The sequence below is a fragment of the Neovison vison genome, chromosome 4 (genome assembly GCF_020171115.1).
Source record: "Neovison vison isolate M4711 chromosome 4, ASM_NN_V1, whole genome shotgun sequence".
In the NCBI taxonomy this organism is placed as follows: Eukaryota; Metazoa; Chordata; class Mammalia; order Carnivora; family Mustelidae; genus Neogale; species Neogale vison.
This window is the reverse complement of record NC_058094.1, coordinates 7,672,935-7,689,811: the sequence shown is the minus strand read 5'-3', so window position 1 is coordinate 7,689,811 and position 16,877 is coordinate 7,672,935. Positions and strand designations below refer to the sequence as shown.

Here is a 16,877-nt window from a genome sequence, read left to right as displayed (position 1 = left end):
CCATAATGAAAGCAGAGACATGAACGTTCTCAGAAAGAACCAACAAAGAAATGCTAGAGATCAAAACCACTGCCGCAGAAGTGAAGAATGCCTCCGATGGAGGAGTAAGGGACTGGACACAGCTGAGGAAAGAATTTCTGAGCTTAATAGGTATCTCCAAAGAAATCTGTAAAACTGAAAAGCAGGCAGGAAAGAAGACTGATGGAAACCAGAAGAGAATATCCAAAGACTGTAAGATGACAGAAGGTGTAAAATGCGTGTAGTGAGAATATGAGAAGAAAGAGATAAAGGAAATGAAGAAATATGTGAAATGATAATGACTGAGAATTTCCCTTATGAGATGTCAAACGCCAAAACAGATTCAAAAAGCTCAGAAAACACCAAATAGGAATAATACCAAAGAAACTAAACCTATCATGTTTGAACGACAGTAAACCAAAGGTAAAGAAAAAGTACTGAACAAAGCCAGGGTTGGCAGAGAGGACACCTCACCTCTAGAGAAGCAAAGGTAAGAATTATATCCAACTTCTCAGAAACCACACAAGAAAAGAACAGAGTGAAATATTTATAGGGCTGAAAGAAAAAAAGAAAAACACCAATGCAGAATTCTGTACCCTGCAAAAGTATCCTTCAAAAAGGAAGGAGAAATACAGACTTCCTCAGACGAACAAAAATTAAAGGAATTTGTTACTGCTAAGAACTGTCTTACAAAAAATATTAAAAGAAGATAAAGCTAGAAGATTGATCTGCATAAAGAAAGAGCACTAGAGAAGGAAGAAGTGAAGGTAAGATAAAAACATTTATCTTAATCTTAATTGATCTAACAGAAAGTTTGTTCAAAATAATAACAGCAACAATGTATTCAATAAGCTTTCTGTATACATATGCTTATATAAAAGTGAAATAAGTATCAGCAGTGATACAAGGGGTATGAAGAATGAATTGGGATTATTTTGTTATTACAAGGTACTTACACTATCCATAAAGTGGAACAGTGCTATTTGAAAATCAACTTGGATTATATATAAGTGTATACCACAAGTTCTATGGTAACCGCTAGAAAAAGTAATACATAAATAAAATAAAATTTGTAATAATGCTAAGAAAGGAGAGAAAATGAAATCCTATAAAATGCTCAATTAAAACTACAAACGAGGGATGCCTGGGTGGCTCAGTCAGTTAAGCATCTGCCTTGGGCTCAGGTCATGATTTCAGGGTCCTGGGATCAAGCCCCTTGTTAAGATCCCTGCTTAGCAAGGAGTCTGCTTGTTCTTCTGACCCTCCCGCAGCTCATGCTCTCTCTCTCTTTCTCTATCTTAGAAAAATAAACATAATCTTAAAAAAATAAATAAATAAAACTACAAACAACAGAAAAGATCAGAACATAAAGGAACAGAGAACAAGGGCAACAAATAGAAAACACTAACAAATATGATCGATATTAATTCAACTGTATCAATAATCACTCTATCAATGATCTAATGTACCAATTAAAAGACAGAGATTGCCAAGATAGATCAAGAAGCAAGATTCAACTATATGTTGGCTGTAAGAAACCCCCTTTAAATCAAAGACATATGAAGATTAAAAGGAAATGATACCACACTAACACTAATTGGAAAAAAGGGGAAGTAGCTTTATAAATTTCAGACAGAACAGACTTCAAGGATAGTTACCAGTTATAAAAAGGGACACCACATAACATTCAAGGGATCAATTCTCCAAGAAGACATAATAAGCCTTAACATGTATGCATCCAACAACAGAGTCAAAAAGCATGAGGTAAAAACTGGTAGAGTGGCAAGGAGAAAACGTTGAATCCACTACTTTAGTTGGAGACTTCAACGCCCCTCTGTAAGAAATGGACAGATCCAGCAGGCAGAAAATCAGTAAGAACACGGCTGAATTCAACACCACCATCAATCAACTGGCAATAATTGACATCTATAGATGGATTCATCCAACAGCCGCAGAATACACATTCTTCTCAAGGTCACAGAGAACATTCACCAAAATAGACCACATTCTGGGCCACAAAATAGCCCTCAACAAACTGAAAAGGACAGAAATCATACAGAGTCTGCTCACAGACCCTGATGGATTAAACTAGTCATCAGTAACAGAAACATAGCTGGACCATTGCAAAATATGTACAAATTAAACAGTACACTTTTAAAAGAACAAGTCAAAGAAGAACTCTCAGGAAATTTTTTTTTAATTTTAAACTAAATAAAAATGAAAACACAAGTTATCAAAATCTATGAAAAGCAACGAAAGCTGTACTTAGAGGGAAATTTATATAATGCCAAATGTGTAATATTAGAAAAGAAGAAAGACCTAAAATTAACCACCTAAGCTTCCGCCTTAGGAAAGTAGAAAAAAGATGAGTAAATTAAAGCCAGATTAAGCAGAAAAAAAAATCAGAAATTAGAACAGAAATCAAATAAATTAAAAATAGGAAATCACAAATACCATATGATTTCACTCATATGTGAAATTTAAGAAACAGATGAACATAGGGGAAGAGGATAAAAAAAGAGAGAAGGAGGCAAACCATAAGGGACAATTAACTAGAGAGAACAAACCGAGGCTTCTGGGGGGATGAGGGCGGGGGGCCGGGCTAGAGGGGTGATGGGTACTAAGGAGGGCACCTGTTGGGATGAGCACTGGGTGTTGCATAAGTGATGAACCACTAAGTTCTACTCCTGGAACCAATATCATACTATATGTTAACTAACTGGAATTTAAATAAAAACTTGAAAATACATACAGGTATACAGGAAATCAACAGAGAAAAATCAACAAAACCAAAACCTAATGCTTTGAAAGGATCACTGAAATCATGAAGCCTGAGGCAAAAGAGAGGCCACAAGTTACTAATAAAAGAAATGGAAATGGAAAAGAGAACATACTACTGAAAAGGGGGACAAAGCACAGATCCCCTGAACATGAAAAAGACAGTAAAGGAATACCATGAATACATCCATGCCCACAAATTTGACAACCTAGATGAAACAGACCAATTCTTTAAAAGACACAATCTGCCGATACCCTCAAAGAAAGAGTCATAACTGTCCTATCTCTAGTTAAGGAAATGGCACCAATATAATAATGTTGCCAAACAAGGGGTGCTTCAGTGGCTCTGTTGGTTGAGCATCGGACCTTCAGTTTTGGCTCAGATCATGAACTCTGGATCACGAGACTGAGCCCTGCATCAGGCTCCACGGTCAGCGAGGAGTCCGCTTGAGATTCTCTCTCTCCCCCTCTCTGTCTGCCCCTCTCCTCACTCTTAGGCACTCTCTCTCAAAACAGGTAAATCTTTAAAAAAATAATAATAATCTTCCAAAACAAAAAGTACCAAGAGAATTCTACCAAACATATAAGGAAGAGGGGTGCCTGAGTGGCTCCGTCAGTTAAGCGTCTGCCTTCGGCTCAGGTCATGATCTCCAGGTCCTGGGATCGAGTCCTGCATTGGGCTCCCTGCTCAGTGCGGAGTCTGCTTCTCCCTTTCCCTCTGCGTTCCCCTCCACTCGTGCGCTCCTCTCGCATGAATAATAAATAAAATCTTTCAAAATACCATGGAAGGAAGAAATTATACCAATTCTCTACGATTCCTTTTAAAAAACGGAAACAGAATAATTAAACTTCCTAACTCATTCTACAAAGGCCAGCATTACCCTAATACCCAAAACAGACATTATAGGAAAAGTAAATTACAGGCCAGTATCTCTCATGAACAGAGATGCAAAAATCCTCAGCAAAAAATTAGCACATCGAGCCCAACAACGTGTAAAAAGAACTATACACCGCAACCAAATGGGACGTATCCCTGGTGGTCAGGCTGATTCACTGCTCTAAAACCAAAGAATAAATCTATCACACCGATAGAATAAGAAGTAAAAACCCCATGCTCATATCAACAGAAACGTAAGAAGAGTTTGGTAAAATTCAACATCCATTCATGATAAACAATCTCAGTAAACAAGAAGAGGCGAGAACGTCCTCAACTTGATGGAGATTATCTAAAAAACAAAACTAACTTCCTACTTAATGATGAGAAACTAGAAGTTTTCCCACTAAGATCAGACACAAATCAAGGACCTGTTTACTATGTGAAAGAAGCCAAATGGGAAAAGGCTCCAAACTGTATGACTCCAACTCTATGACGTTCCGGAAAAAGCTGAACCATGGAGACAGTGGAAGGATCCAGAGTGGCCAGAACATAGGGATGACCAGGGGAGCGAGGAGGATTTTAGGGCACTGAAACTCTTCTCCAATGACAATAATGGTGGACACGAGTCTTTATACGTCTGTCCACACCCACGGAACGTACAACACCAAGATGACCCCGAGTGTAAACTCGACTCTGGGTGCTCCTCATGTGTCAGTGTCCACCTGTGGTCTGGGACATCAGGAGTGGGGTAGGTTGTGCCTGTCTGGGGACAGCGAAATCTCTGTACCTTCTGGTCCATCTGCAGCGAACCTAAAAGATAAAGCTTATCAAGACACAACACACATAAAGAGCTTGTTAGCATGGAGCCTGGACTCTAGGGAGCCCTCAACAAATCTGAGAGATGCTGCTAAGTGGCCGTGGCCTTGTTAACGCAGCTTGGCCTCAGATAACAGACCCCCTGCGGGCTAGTGCACGCCGGGAATCTCCGGGAAGGGGGGTCTCCATGAGCACCCTCCGAAGTCCCTTGTTGATTAGTTGCTGCTGTTGCGGAACATCTCCAGAACGGGGGTTCCCTGGAGCACACTTAGGAGAATGGTACTTGGTATTCAAAAACAAAAACAACACCTAACAACAGTCCCTCTAAACCATCAGCCCGCCTGCACGTCCCACAAAACGTCTGGGTTCCAAGAGATTCCTGCCGAGCTCGGGCGTGCAGGGGTCCGGGCGGCTCTCATGACACTGTCCTGAGCTGTGGCTCAGCCAGCGCCACAGACTTCCAGCCAGGCTACGCTGGGGGCTCACGCCTTCTCAAGGTGCTCCCGTCACTGTCCTCCTCTGCCCGACCCTTCCCGGTCACCCCACCACTCCCTGAATCTGCACACAGGAACTGGTACCCACAGACCATTTCTGAAAGACGCCCTGGACCTGGTGTGCGTCCTGGAGGCGGCCTCTCACCACCCCCACTTGCCCCCAGTGCCCTCATCGGCAGAGATGATGGAGACGTTCAGCAGGGCTTTGAAGGAGTTTACAGTCATCTCCCCTAAGTCCTTGCTATTTGATTTTTTTTTTTCTTTTAATCTCCAATAGTCTGAAAGCAATTTATCTTAGAGCTTATCAGGGCCCTCATTTCTTGATGCCTTTGAAGACTGTCAGAAGGACACGGGCGGTGGGACTCGGCGGTAGGAGGAGAGGGCGCTCTGAGGACTCATTTATTTTTTTTTTCCCCAAGCCTCAGTTCCATACCGGAGATGAAAACCCAACCTGACACAGGAAACTTAAAATGAGCAGTTGTGTAAAGAGTTCCTGGCAGAGGCGGAGAGCACAAGGCCGCACAGTAATGAAAGTGAGGGAGCCCAGCCCGCCAAGTGTGTTTGTGCCCCGTGGAAATGGCCTTCAAAGCAACAAAGGACCAAGGACCCTGTGAAAGAAGAAAGGTGTCAGCAGGAGTCTGTGGCCATAGTGTGGGGTGTAGGCGTGGCCCAGGGCCCAAGCTCAGGCCCCCCGCTCTCACGTCTGGGTGGACTCCACCTTGGTCTTCAGCTGGAGGGCAGGGGCCTTGGCCCCCAAAGCAACTGGGCAGTTCTCAAGTCTGAAATTAGCAGTGGGTGGAGAATACCAAGCCTGCCCCCAGCCACCAAGTATATGGCCTCTCCCGTAAGTACCACTCCTATAAGACACGTGATGTCAAGTTTAAAACAGAGGGTGGGAGATCCCACTCTGAACCAGCTCCCAGGAATAAAAGCATGGTCATGGGGGCCAAGGGCCCTGCTATGCACCAGGCCTTGCCCCGAGGACAGAAGTAAGGGACACTACCTGCCCTCCAGCAGCCGTGAGCTACTGCGAGCTGCCACCACACAGAGGCAGAGAAAGGGACACTGAATTGGGACTGATTTGAACAGGCTAGAAAAAAAGCCTGCTGCCCCCGCCACACACACACACACACACACACACACAAAAAAAAAAAAAAAAAAACCAAACATGCTCCCTTTGGGATTTGAATGCAAGGATCCCACCATCCACTGAAAGCAGAGCTGTTCTGCCAGGTGACCCCCTTCAAGCCTAGACCCCGGCCTTGCTCACGGGAAGCTGCATTTTAGACACAGGAAACTCTGGGAGCCCGAGGCCTTGGGAACTGTGGACACGCACCCAGACAGGGCCACAGAGAAACCAACTGGTCTGTGACCGCCCAGGGGAAAAAAAGACGAATCTGTCAGTTTCTAGAAAGCTACCGGAGGTAGTTCCCTCTACTTTCTCTATGCGTTGCTGGCAACATGTTACTTTACCTCCAGAAAGTACGAGTAAGAGGTTTTAACTGTGTGTACGCTTGTAGCCAAAAACAGAGCTCACAGTTTTCAAAGGCAGGATCAAGAGGGAATCTGAAACGTGTGCTGAGACCATGCCGCCCTGGACGGAGGGGTGCCGCCTCCACGCCACGCTACCACCACCGCCCCCACTACTAAGGAGGAAGACGAGCTGGCTCAGACCGGCCGCTCCCCTGCACACCTGGACCTGCACCGAGTCCCTCACAAACACCATCTCACTAAATTCCCACAACAACCCAACAACCCAGAGGCGCTTCACAGACCAGGTATCAGAGAAGTCAGGAAAGGAAGCCATACCCTATGAGTGGTCGACTTAGCAGGGGACACCAAAACGTGTCCTGTCCCCACGGTGGGCATGTGGCAGCCACAAGTGCCCTCAGATTGGCTGGTTACCCATGAGGTCTTCGTAGAAGGAACACAAGCTGGAGAGAAAGGGAAAAGACTGACCTATCGTGAACATCCACCATATGCTCCATTTCCTACCACTTCACGTTATCTATCAGGAGGAACCGAAGGGCAGACTCCCAGGTCGCCCTGGAATTACAATGGAGGCATGAGCTCAGCGCCCTCTCACCCCCACGTGATTCTCATTCAGGACGTCATGAATTCCATCAGCTGGGTCAGTAACAAAAACTTCATTTAGAGGGACCCGCAGGAGGTCATTGGACACTGCCGTCTGGGACACACAAGCACCTACACTGATCCATAAACGTACGGAAACATGGAAACGGGGGCACCTGAGTGGCTCAGTTGGTTAAACATCTGACTCTTGGTTTCGGCTTGGGTCTTCATGCCGGGGTCATGAGATCGAGCCCCGCACTGCGCTCTGCATGGGGTGTGGAGTCTGCTTGAGATTCTCGCTCTCCCTTTGCCTCTGCCTCTCCCCAGACCAAGCCCGCTCTTTCTCTCTCTCTAAAATAAATCTTGAAACATGGAAACAAAGGTCTCAGCAAACAATACTTAACCTCGGGAAGAGGTGTCTAATGCTAGTAATTTCTATTTTGCTCTGCGGCATTTCATTTTTTAAGAGGCACTTACTAGCTGTGACCCACTAAACTGTTTCACAACTAAACCGGTTCATGGACCGTGACCCGCAGACCGCAGAAGCGGATCTGGGTACACCACACGATTTCTAATTTATATGTCACGACCTTGAGAGGCCAGAGATGGTACCCAGTTTTCATATTGCAAATGAGAAAGTGGAGACTCGGCAAATGCCCAAGATCAGGGAGGTGGACATGGGTCTGAGCTACAGCCACCAGAGCCCAAAGCCCCGGCATTTCACAGGATCTTCCTGTCTCCCCCGCACAAACTCTGCGCAACGCTGTAAAAAAGGGGGCCTGCTCCAGCAACAGCATGAACTACTGCCCTCAGCTGGCTCTCCACTCTTCCTTGATGCTAACACAGCCTGGACGGTAAGTCACAGCCCCTAGATCCTCGGGAGAGGGATGTGGGGGAGAGGCTGTATTAAGTGAACTCACGCCTTCTGATCACTGAGCACATCGTTAGCAAAGAGCAGGTTAAGAGTCACAGAAATAGACAACTCAGCCAAATTATCCCAGGGCCCTACTGCAACTAGACTGGACCTAGATGGAGGCCTATTTGGGATGGGGCAGGGATTCGATTTAAAACTTGCTTTGTTTTGCACTGCATGGGAATTGGCGTTGAAGACAGGCAAGTGTTGGATGAAATGAGAAAGTCCAACCAGACTTTCCACACACCTGGCCCATCTCTCTGGGGGACAAATAAGGGAACCAAGCCCCAGGCCAAGGCCAAGGTCACAACAGCACCTCTCTCCCAAGTCAGGCGGACCCTGCCCTGACCAGAGTCCTCAGCTCAGCACCTTTACAACACGAAGGTCATTTGATTCTCTCATGGGACCCTCACCACAAGCCTGAGAAAACAGGGTATTTACTGACTCTGCCATTATTTATTAATTGCATGATTCCCTTTATACAAAGTCCCCAGCCAGGCCAAACCACGGAACTAGAAAGCAGATTAGCGACTGCCTAGGGCTTGGGGAGGGGAAAGGAGGCAATGTTAGCTAACGGAAGATCTCACCACCGGGTCAACATTTCCTTGGTAACTTTGGCTTCATTCCAGAAATAAATTACAGGCTCAAAAGACAAATGTTGTCTAAACTCGAAATACTGGAACCAGTTTTCATAAATGCCATCTAAGTACATCAGCAACAGAGTCCGCGTGCTTCATGGGAACGTTTTCAATATCCTGGTGTGAACACAAAAGGCTTCCCCTTGGTGTGTGCCGCCTACCCTCCTGCGAGCTCCCCACCCCCACAACGCCTCTCCCTAGGCCAAGTCCTATTCATCAAGCTCAGAACCCCTCCTCCGGGCAGCCCTCCTTTACCTTCACCTTGACCTCTCCGGGGTAGCATGAGAGGAGAAGGAGAAGTGTGTTGGCCTCACTTACCCTCCATCATTGCTGTACCTCCTTCTGTTTCTCGCCGCCCACCCTCCCCCTGGAAACAGCCTCCTGGAGGCAGCCGGGGGTCAGACCCATGTCTGAAACCCCAATGCCCGGCGCGCAGAGGATGGCAGCTCTCGCCTGCATCGGCAAGCTTCAGGGCACCGGAACACATTCACCTTTAAAAGTGCCTCCAATGGAAGAAATGCAAACATCAAGGAGGGAAATCACACTTCAACAACCTCTAAGAAAACATGAGTGTTGATGAGAAGCAGGACACCCTGTTTTTATGAAACCCACAGAGGCAAAATCCCTTGTTCCTGCTCCTCTCTTGCGGGAATTCTCAGGGACATTTCGTTAGTGTAGCACGGAAGAGACACAGCACGGAAAGCATCCACGCAGCCTCTGCTCTCACGGGACAAAGTCGACTCCTTCCAACAGGGCACAGGTGTCCAAGAGACTCGCCAAAAGGGCATGGCTGACGGTCCCCCCTGACCACAGTGTGACCAGGGACCAGCCACCGCGTGCCTGCACTGAGGCAAAGGAAATACTCCCACCTCCCAGAGGTGGTATGAGAATTAAGACGGGGGACCAGGACCACAAGAGGAGAACCAACTGTGTCACCACTGTCCCCCCGTCCCCAACACGTCTTCTTAAGTGTCGATATGCAGACACAACCACAGAAAGTTGAGAAAAGAAACGTCTTTAAATGCCGCTTTTAGAGGGTTCTGCCGCAAGTTCCGAAGATGCCGCCCAAGGGAAAAAGTGGTTCCGGGAAAGGGGGGAGAGGGGGAGCAGCCTCTGGGAGTGACAGCTCTGATAAGAAAGCTCAGGGTCCCAAAGGTAGTGGCAGTGCAGTAAAGGTCAGACACATTCTGTGTGAAAAACATGGGAAAATCATGGAAGCCATGGAAAAGTTCAAGTCTGGAATGAGATTCAATGAAGTGGCCACACAGTATAGTGAAGACAAAGCCAGGCAAGGGGGCGACTTGGGTTGGATGGCCGGAGGTTCCATGGTGGGACCATTTCAAGAAGCAGCATTTGCCTTGCCTATAAGTGGGCTGGATAAGCCTGTGTTTACAGACCCTCCAGTTAAGACAAAATTTGGATATCATATTATTATGGTTGAAGGGAGAAAATAAAACTGAACAGAAGACTGAAAAAAAAAAAAATAAATAAACGCCGCTTTTACCAAGATAAATGAAAGCATGTGAAACTGGGTCTTAAGATCTTAGGATGTGTCCCCAATAGGCCCTGATGACCGTGAGGACCAGGGATGTGGCCAAGAGGCTGAGCATCAGCACCCAGACCCAAGAAAATGCCTGCGCTCGACCTCGGTCCCTCTGACACACACAAGGGGCACGGAAAACGGGTGTGGCGAAACACGGTCCCACCCACTGAGGGGCTCTGACAACTCCCTCTTCCATGTCAGCCTTCAGCCTCTGTTTCCAAGTCTCCCAGCGCAGAGCGGCAAGCCCCCAGATGAGAAGTGGAATAAATGATAGTGATTCTAATAGTCAGCGGCACACGATGCTTACTCCATGTCAGGCATCGCTCTGAGACATCTACGAATATTCTCTCCCCTCATCCTCCCAAGGGTGGGTAAACTGAGGCGCGGGGCAGTTATATGACGCGTCTTGAAGTCAGATGCATGGCAAATGGGGGAGTGAGAACTAAAACCCACAGCATGATTCCTGGTCCTAAATGCCACACCCCAAGTCTGCCCCCAGCATCCTCTCCCCATGTTGGTCTCCCTCTCTCTTGACCTTATATACTTTTCTAGCAAAGTCATCGTAATGATTTCTGCCGCCAGTTTCCCCTGCCCGAGACAATACTGGAAGCACGACCAATCCAGCAATTCTGTAAGGCAATGGAAAGAGCCAGCCTTGGTGGCCTACTCAGAGAGAGAGAAACACATGTGACAGGCAGCAGTGGGCACAGCGTTGACAACACAATCACTGAGCCAGGTTCTTGCCAGGACATTCCACCCTATCCTCCCAGGACCACAGGCGATCTATACACATAGATAAACGCACACTGTGTCTGCAAGCATGTATCAAACATGTGCACACACGTACATGTGTCTGTGCATATATGTGCAGATAAACAGCATGTCTATGTAGTAGACAAACATACAGTTTTTAATACGTATTTCATACAGAAGGCTGCCAAGTCTCAGAAAGGGCAAGTGACTGCCCCGATATCCACAGCCCACGCGAGTGCTAGAGTCGCTACCGGTGGACATCCGACCCCGAAGCACAGGTCCTGACCCTCCGCACCGCACCTGCAACACCCCGACTCCACCCATTAGCGACAGAAAGTGCCACAACGTGAGTGATTTCCGTGCCAGAACACAGTTGAAGTAGGCCTCCTTCTGTGCTGTAGTATGAAAAGGAACACCATGAAGGCAGAATCGCACCTGGGGCCGGGGTGGGAGGGGGGCCTCCTTCAGAACCTGCACGAGGCTCAAATCACACTCGGGTGTCGGCCTCTTGAGGAATGTGAGAATTTTAAGAATAAACATTCATTCACTATGTTACATCACCTTCCACCAAAGAATTAAACAAGTTTTATCGGTATGAATATTAACAGCCTCTTGGATTAAATTATCACTTTTTTTTTTTTTTTTTAATAAAAATGCTTTGCAGTCAATGTCTCACAGACGGACGACTACCACCGCCCCCGGACGACTACCACCACCCCCGGAGGACGACAGAGGCCGTCACTGTTTACTGCACTCCCCCCCGCGAACCCCACACTGCCCACGCCCCACCCAACGGAGCCTCTCCACTGCCAGCGGCAGAGCGTGTTCCTCCTAGCACCTGTCACTGATAACGCTCTACAACATTGTTTAAGAAATCCTCGCTTTAGGGGCGCCTGGGTGGCTCAGTGGGTTAAAACTCTGCCTTCAGCTCAGGTCATGATCCCAGGGTCCTGGGATCGAGCCCCGCATCGGGCTCTCTGCTCAGCGGGGAGCCTGCTTCCTCCTCTCTCTCTGCCTGCCTCTCTGCCTACTTGTGATCTCTGTCTGTCAAATACATAAATAAAATCTTAAAAAAAAAAAAAAAAAGAAATCCCTGCTTTATTTCTGCTCTGCAGGCTTCTGTAGTTTCTCTCTGATGCTGAGAAATCTGCACAGGGAGGCAGTTTGTTCACCCGAACCATCGTGCGACCTCTGAGAGCAGCCCTGAGCAGGGAATCCCGGGGAAGCGCTCTGGGAGGCGCAGCGCCTGCTCACGCGCCGCTGCAGGAAGCAGGACAGCGCGCCCGGCACCGAGCGGAGAGCGCCGCGCTCCGGCGTGGCCGTGCTACTCACCAGCTCCGTGTGGACCTTCAGGTGGGCCTGCAGCTTGTATTTGTCGGGAGTGTTGTAGTCGCAGCCGTCGGTGGGACACTTCAGCAAGATGTTACTGTGTTTCTGAATGACATGGCGCTTAAGGCAGTTTTTGGTGATGGAGGAATAATGGCACTGGGAGCAATGGTACAGGTGTTCCCGCGTGTGGGTGCGCACGTGCATGTCAAAGTGCACCTGGTACCAAAAAAGTTTGCCTAAAAAAAATCGTCACATGAGAACCAGGCAATCTCTTTTATATTGAATTTTATTTCTCCCATTACAATTTTTTTCTACTCTTCTATACAGCTCCCTCTCCAGCCTGTTCAGGTCACCCTTCTCACCTTCCTCACGTCTGTCTGCAAATCACCTTCCAAAGGCAGGAGGCTGTAGACCTAAAGGGTGCTGCGACATCCGCATGACGTCAGAGCTGGGAGAGGGGGAACCAGTGTTTTCTGAGGACCAACAGGAGTGCCCAGGACGGCTGTGCGCCTGTGTAGTCAGAGCCTCTATGCTCTACGGACACCCGGGCCAGAGCGGGGCCTCCTACGTCTGGGACCACCGGCTCTCTGGGAGACTCAGAGGCCAGGCCTGCACCATGAGCCAGAAGGGCTCTATTCGGAGCTCCCAACAGAGAACCACACGGACGGTATGGCCACAGCTGAAGCTACACTTTACACCTGTCGTGAGCCAGGAGAGCAATTCTCCTTTGGTCCCATCCGGCAGAGGTCGTGCGATAAACCACTGCATGTGTGGGACCACACAGCGTGGCTGACTGTCCAGTCCCCCTGGCTGCCCCCAAGAGGCTCCACGTGGGAAACCAGTAATGCAGGAGGCCACCTGTTGCTATCTACAGATGACAAAGGGTAGCTCATTTAGAAGCGGCGCTTTGCAAAGAGACACGAGCTCGAATCAATCACGAGGGGACCCAAAGCAAGCGAGGGAGGGCTGGTGCAGCCGGGGCTGCCAGGGCTGGAGCTCAAGCGGCTGCATGCCCCGCTCTGCCTCTCCTTACCACAGTATTCACACTCCAGGTCCCCGTACACCTTCCGGATCCTCTCACACAAGCCGGTGTTCATCCGTCTCTTCTGCAAACCGTCCAGGATCTTCATGAACGCGCTGATGCCAGCCCGGTGCTCAGAGGCAGGTGTGCAAGAGTCAGACGGGGGCAGGGCCAGGTCCCCTCCACCTGCTCCCAGAGCAGGGTCCGAGGCCTCATCTGGGTTTGACCTGAGGCACCTATCAGGGTCTGGTCCCTCGGGGGCGGGTGCAGCTGCTTCCTGCCCCACCCTCAGGGGGCTCTCGGCACCCTGCGTGTCCTGGTTTGCTTCTGCACTTCTGGCCTCCGACAGCAGCATAGGGACTTCTGGGCCCCGAGTCTGGGACGAGGCTCCGCACGGGGCACCCACGGTCTCCTCCGGAGCAGCACAAGCCTCGGCAGAGGAGGGATCGTTCTTCAGCAAAAACCCATCGGAAGCCACCGAGTGGGAATGAAGGTCCGCAGTGTCCACAGCGGCTTCCAGCTCGCAGGACGGCAGGACAGCGCTCTCGGCCTGGGGGGCGGCTAAGGGCACAGGCGGGACAGGCTCCTCCATGGGGGCTTCCGGCTCCTTCCGTCCCTCCCCAGGCTGTGCGTCTCCCGGGCCAGCCGCCCCCTTGGGCTCAGTCACCCCCTGGAACACCAACTCCTCCTCTGCCAGCGGCTGGCCCCCCAGGGCTTCGGGCTGGATGTCCCCGCCAGGCTCCAGGAGGCAGAAGCTCTGGTTGATGGAGCTGGTGAAGACCCCGGTCTCCTGCACGGCCCCGTGCGCCTCGCGGATGTGGGCACGCAGCCGGATGGAGCTGACGAACTTCTTGAGGCATATGGCACAGACGTACACGAAGGGGTGCTTCCTGACGTGCAGCTCCAGCGCCTGGTACTTGGTGGCCCCGTGGCCACAGAGCTCGCAGGCAAAGGGCCACTTGTCCCCGTGCACCAGCATGTGGCGGTCACGGTCCAGCTCGTTCTTGAACTTGCGCTCGCAGATGTGGCAGTCATAAAGCAGCTGCCGCTTGCCCTCCCTGGTCATGAGGCAGAGCTCGTCCAGGGCCTCCTTGACCTTCTTGTCCTGCGGGTCGTGTGCGTCTCGGATGTGCTTGATGAGGTTCTTGACGTCCGAGTACTTCTTCTTGCAGAAGCGGCAGTGCTGCTTGATCTTCTTGTGCACGCGCTCGATGTGCACCTTGAGGTGCCCCTTGCTCAGGCAGGTGAAGGAGCAGTAGTCGCAGGCGAACTTCTCGCCGGTGTGCTTGCGCAGGTGCACGTTGAGGTTGGCCTTGATGGCGCTGGCGTAGCTGCACTGCGGGCACTTGTAGGGCTTCTCGTTGGTGTGGATCCTCAGGTGGGCCTGCAGTGAGTGCTTGAACTTGAAGACCTTGTTGCAGTACTCACACGTGAAGATCTTGAGCTGGGTGGGCCCGAGCCTAGAAACAGACGACACCGTTACCACTGGGACGCCGCACCTCCCTAAGGACCTCGGGTTCCTTCTTAGAAACCAAACACCAAAGGCTCGCGGTCAACTAAATGGCCCTGAGCAGGACTGCAGGGCCGAGTGTGGGTCCCTGCTCTCAGGGTCTCCCCGGCTGGGGGAGAGCAGACAGGTGAGCACGTGGCTGCACGCCCGCGTGGCCAGTGTGGACAGGAACACGCGCGGGGGACAAAGAGAAAGAGACATCGAACCTGCACTGGGCAGGTGGGCAATGCTGAGTCGAGGCTTGCAGGAAAAGAAGAGGGAGGCAAGAGGAGAGAGAGAGGGAGGAGGGAGGCGTCATTCACAATGTACACAACAACCAGCTGTGCCCCAAAGCTGACCCGGACGTATTCTGGCTACGTGACCAGTCGTCACCAAATGACTCCGATGGCTCCGTCAGACCAGCTGCGATCTGCTCGGGTCTGCTCCACAGCTGCAACGATCCACACGTGCCTGCTCCTTCAACGAGCCGTCGGGGGGACCCCGCTGCCCTTTGCTGCCACTCATCAGTGAAAGACCCACATCCCATGTCCTCCCAGGGCAAGTGAACTGGCCTGTCTGACTGAGGAGCTGGCCATGGTATGCTGAGCTCCGTGTCTGCCCTTCTGGCAACAAAGGGTCTGCCAGTGAGCAGAGGTGGGGGCACGTGCTCAGCTAGGTAGGCATGCATGGGTCTGGCCAGCAGCAGTCAAGGACTTTGGGGCGGGCGGGGCATGTGTTGATGTGCACCCCGCCACGTCCCCCACAACGTCATCAGTAACCGAGCTGATGCCCCAGTCTCCATTGTCCTCCCCTTCCCCACGGCTAGTTCAGCGCTCACACAGGGCAAAGAGGGCTACTGTTCAACTGTCGTGTGTTAACCTCGTGAGTCACTTATCAATGACTGTCCTTTGTGAGTACCTGCCGATGTGTTTCAGGCACTGTGTCAGACTTTGTGTCCGTGATGGAGAATAAAAGCATGGTCTGCCTTGTGGATCCTTTCCCTTTCAATATGGCAACGTGTACGAGATGCTCGGAACAGCTCACAATTACTGAGCAGGTGGTACACCAAGCCTACGCTACGTATTTATTCCCAGCCCTACTGTTACACCCACTGTAAGAATGACAAAACAAAGTCTCTGTCCAAGGTTATACAATGGGTAAGCAGTGAAGCCAGGACTGGACCCCAAGTGGACTGAGCCTCTAGAGCCTGCACACAGCTCCTCATCCTCTCTAAGGCCTGCAAACATCACACCCACCACTGCCCTCCCTGGTGTGACCGCAGGCAGGGAGAAGGCCCCCTGTACAGGGCTTCCAGTGCCCCAGAACAGCACTGCCTTGTTTCTGGAATCAGAGAATGACCGTTCCCAAAGTACTGCAGCAGACAGCAGGGACAGGAATCGGCAGATGGGCCAGACAGGCCGGTGAGGCTTCCGCTCCTCTGTAACTGCTCCCTCTGGACGTATGTCCAGGTTGTCCACGAAGGTCCTGGAAATACTGATCATCACTTAGCACTGTTAATCAGACACCATTAAGCTGTATCCACCATAACTGCGAAGTCTATATTTATGGAACTATCCATACAACTGTATTTGATCAACACGGGTTACTTTGTCTTTAAATTAAAAATACTTAAATCGATTGTAGTTCATAAACACCAGAGGGTACCGTTCACATAACGTAATTAAAATATTCAAATCTGAAAGTCAGTACTATGCCTGCATGCTAAACCCAAGGCTAATTTCAGGAAACTAATTTGGATCTTTCTCAAATGACAAAGAACCTCAGAAGGTGATAGATTTCACTGGTATAAAGAAGAGTGGAGAAAGAAACTCTGGATTCAGAATGTTAATTAAATAAACGAATCACGGTATTTTCTCCTCTAATGCAAGATCTAAATGGTCTTAGGAGAATCTTTTGCTCTCATTTATTTTTTTTTGTATCATTATGCAAATACCTGATAGAGCCCGCGGTACTCTGTTTCCCGCCAAGGATAACGAATGTGATGAAGACGCTGAGCAGCCTGCGCCGGGCCGTCAGGCGCCAGCCCGGCTCACGATGACCGTGAACTGAGCGTCCACAGGACTGCGGTGTCGTGTCACTCCGGGAGCTCCCCGGCAGGGAGAGAGCCACTCTCG

The 16,877-nt window shown here is 49.8% G+C and overlaps 2 protein-coding genes across 4 annotated transcripts in view; one reads left to right on the top strand and one right to left on the bottom strand.

Moving 5' to 3' along the window:
- The window catches only part of ZFAT (zinc finger and AT-hook domain containing), a 191,409-nt gene that overhangs the window by 101,483 nt on the left and 73,049 nt on the right, over positions 1-16,877 (bottom strand). For all 3 annotated transcript variants that reach the window (XM_044244906.1, XM_044244907.1, XM_044244908.1), the window contains 2 exons: positions 13,266-14,713; positions 12,236-12,468 (listed from right to left, as the gene is read on the bottom strand). In XM_044244906.1, coding sequence (XP_044100841.1) covers positions 12,236-12,468; positions 13,266-14,713 — 1,681 coding nt within the window. The remainder of the gene's footprint in view (positions 1-12,235; positions 12,469-13,265; positions 14,714-16,877) is intronic.
- Positions 9,647-10,061, top strand: LOC122904283 (peptidyl-prolyl cis-trans isomerase NIMA-interacting 4-like). The gene has a single exon (XM_044244909.1). It carries the CDS (start codon positions 9,666-9,668, stop codon positions 10,059-10,061), a length of 396 nt encoding a protein of 131 aa, XP_044100844.1. The 5' UTR covers positions 9,647-9,665.

Bases quoted from the DNA above. Each gene is read 5' to 3' on its own strand.
- LOC122904283 (XM_044244909.1), top strand. From the start codon at position 9,666: ATGCCGCCCAAGGGAAAAAGTGGTTCCGGGAAAGGGGGGAGAGGGGGA.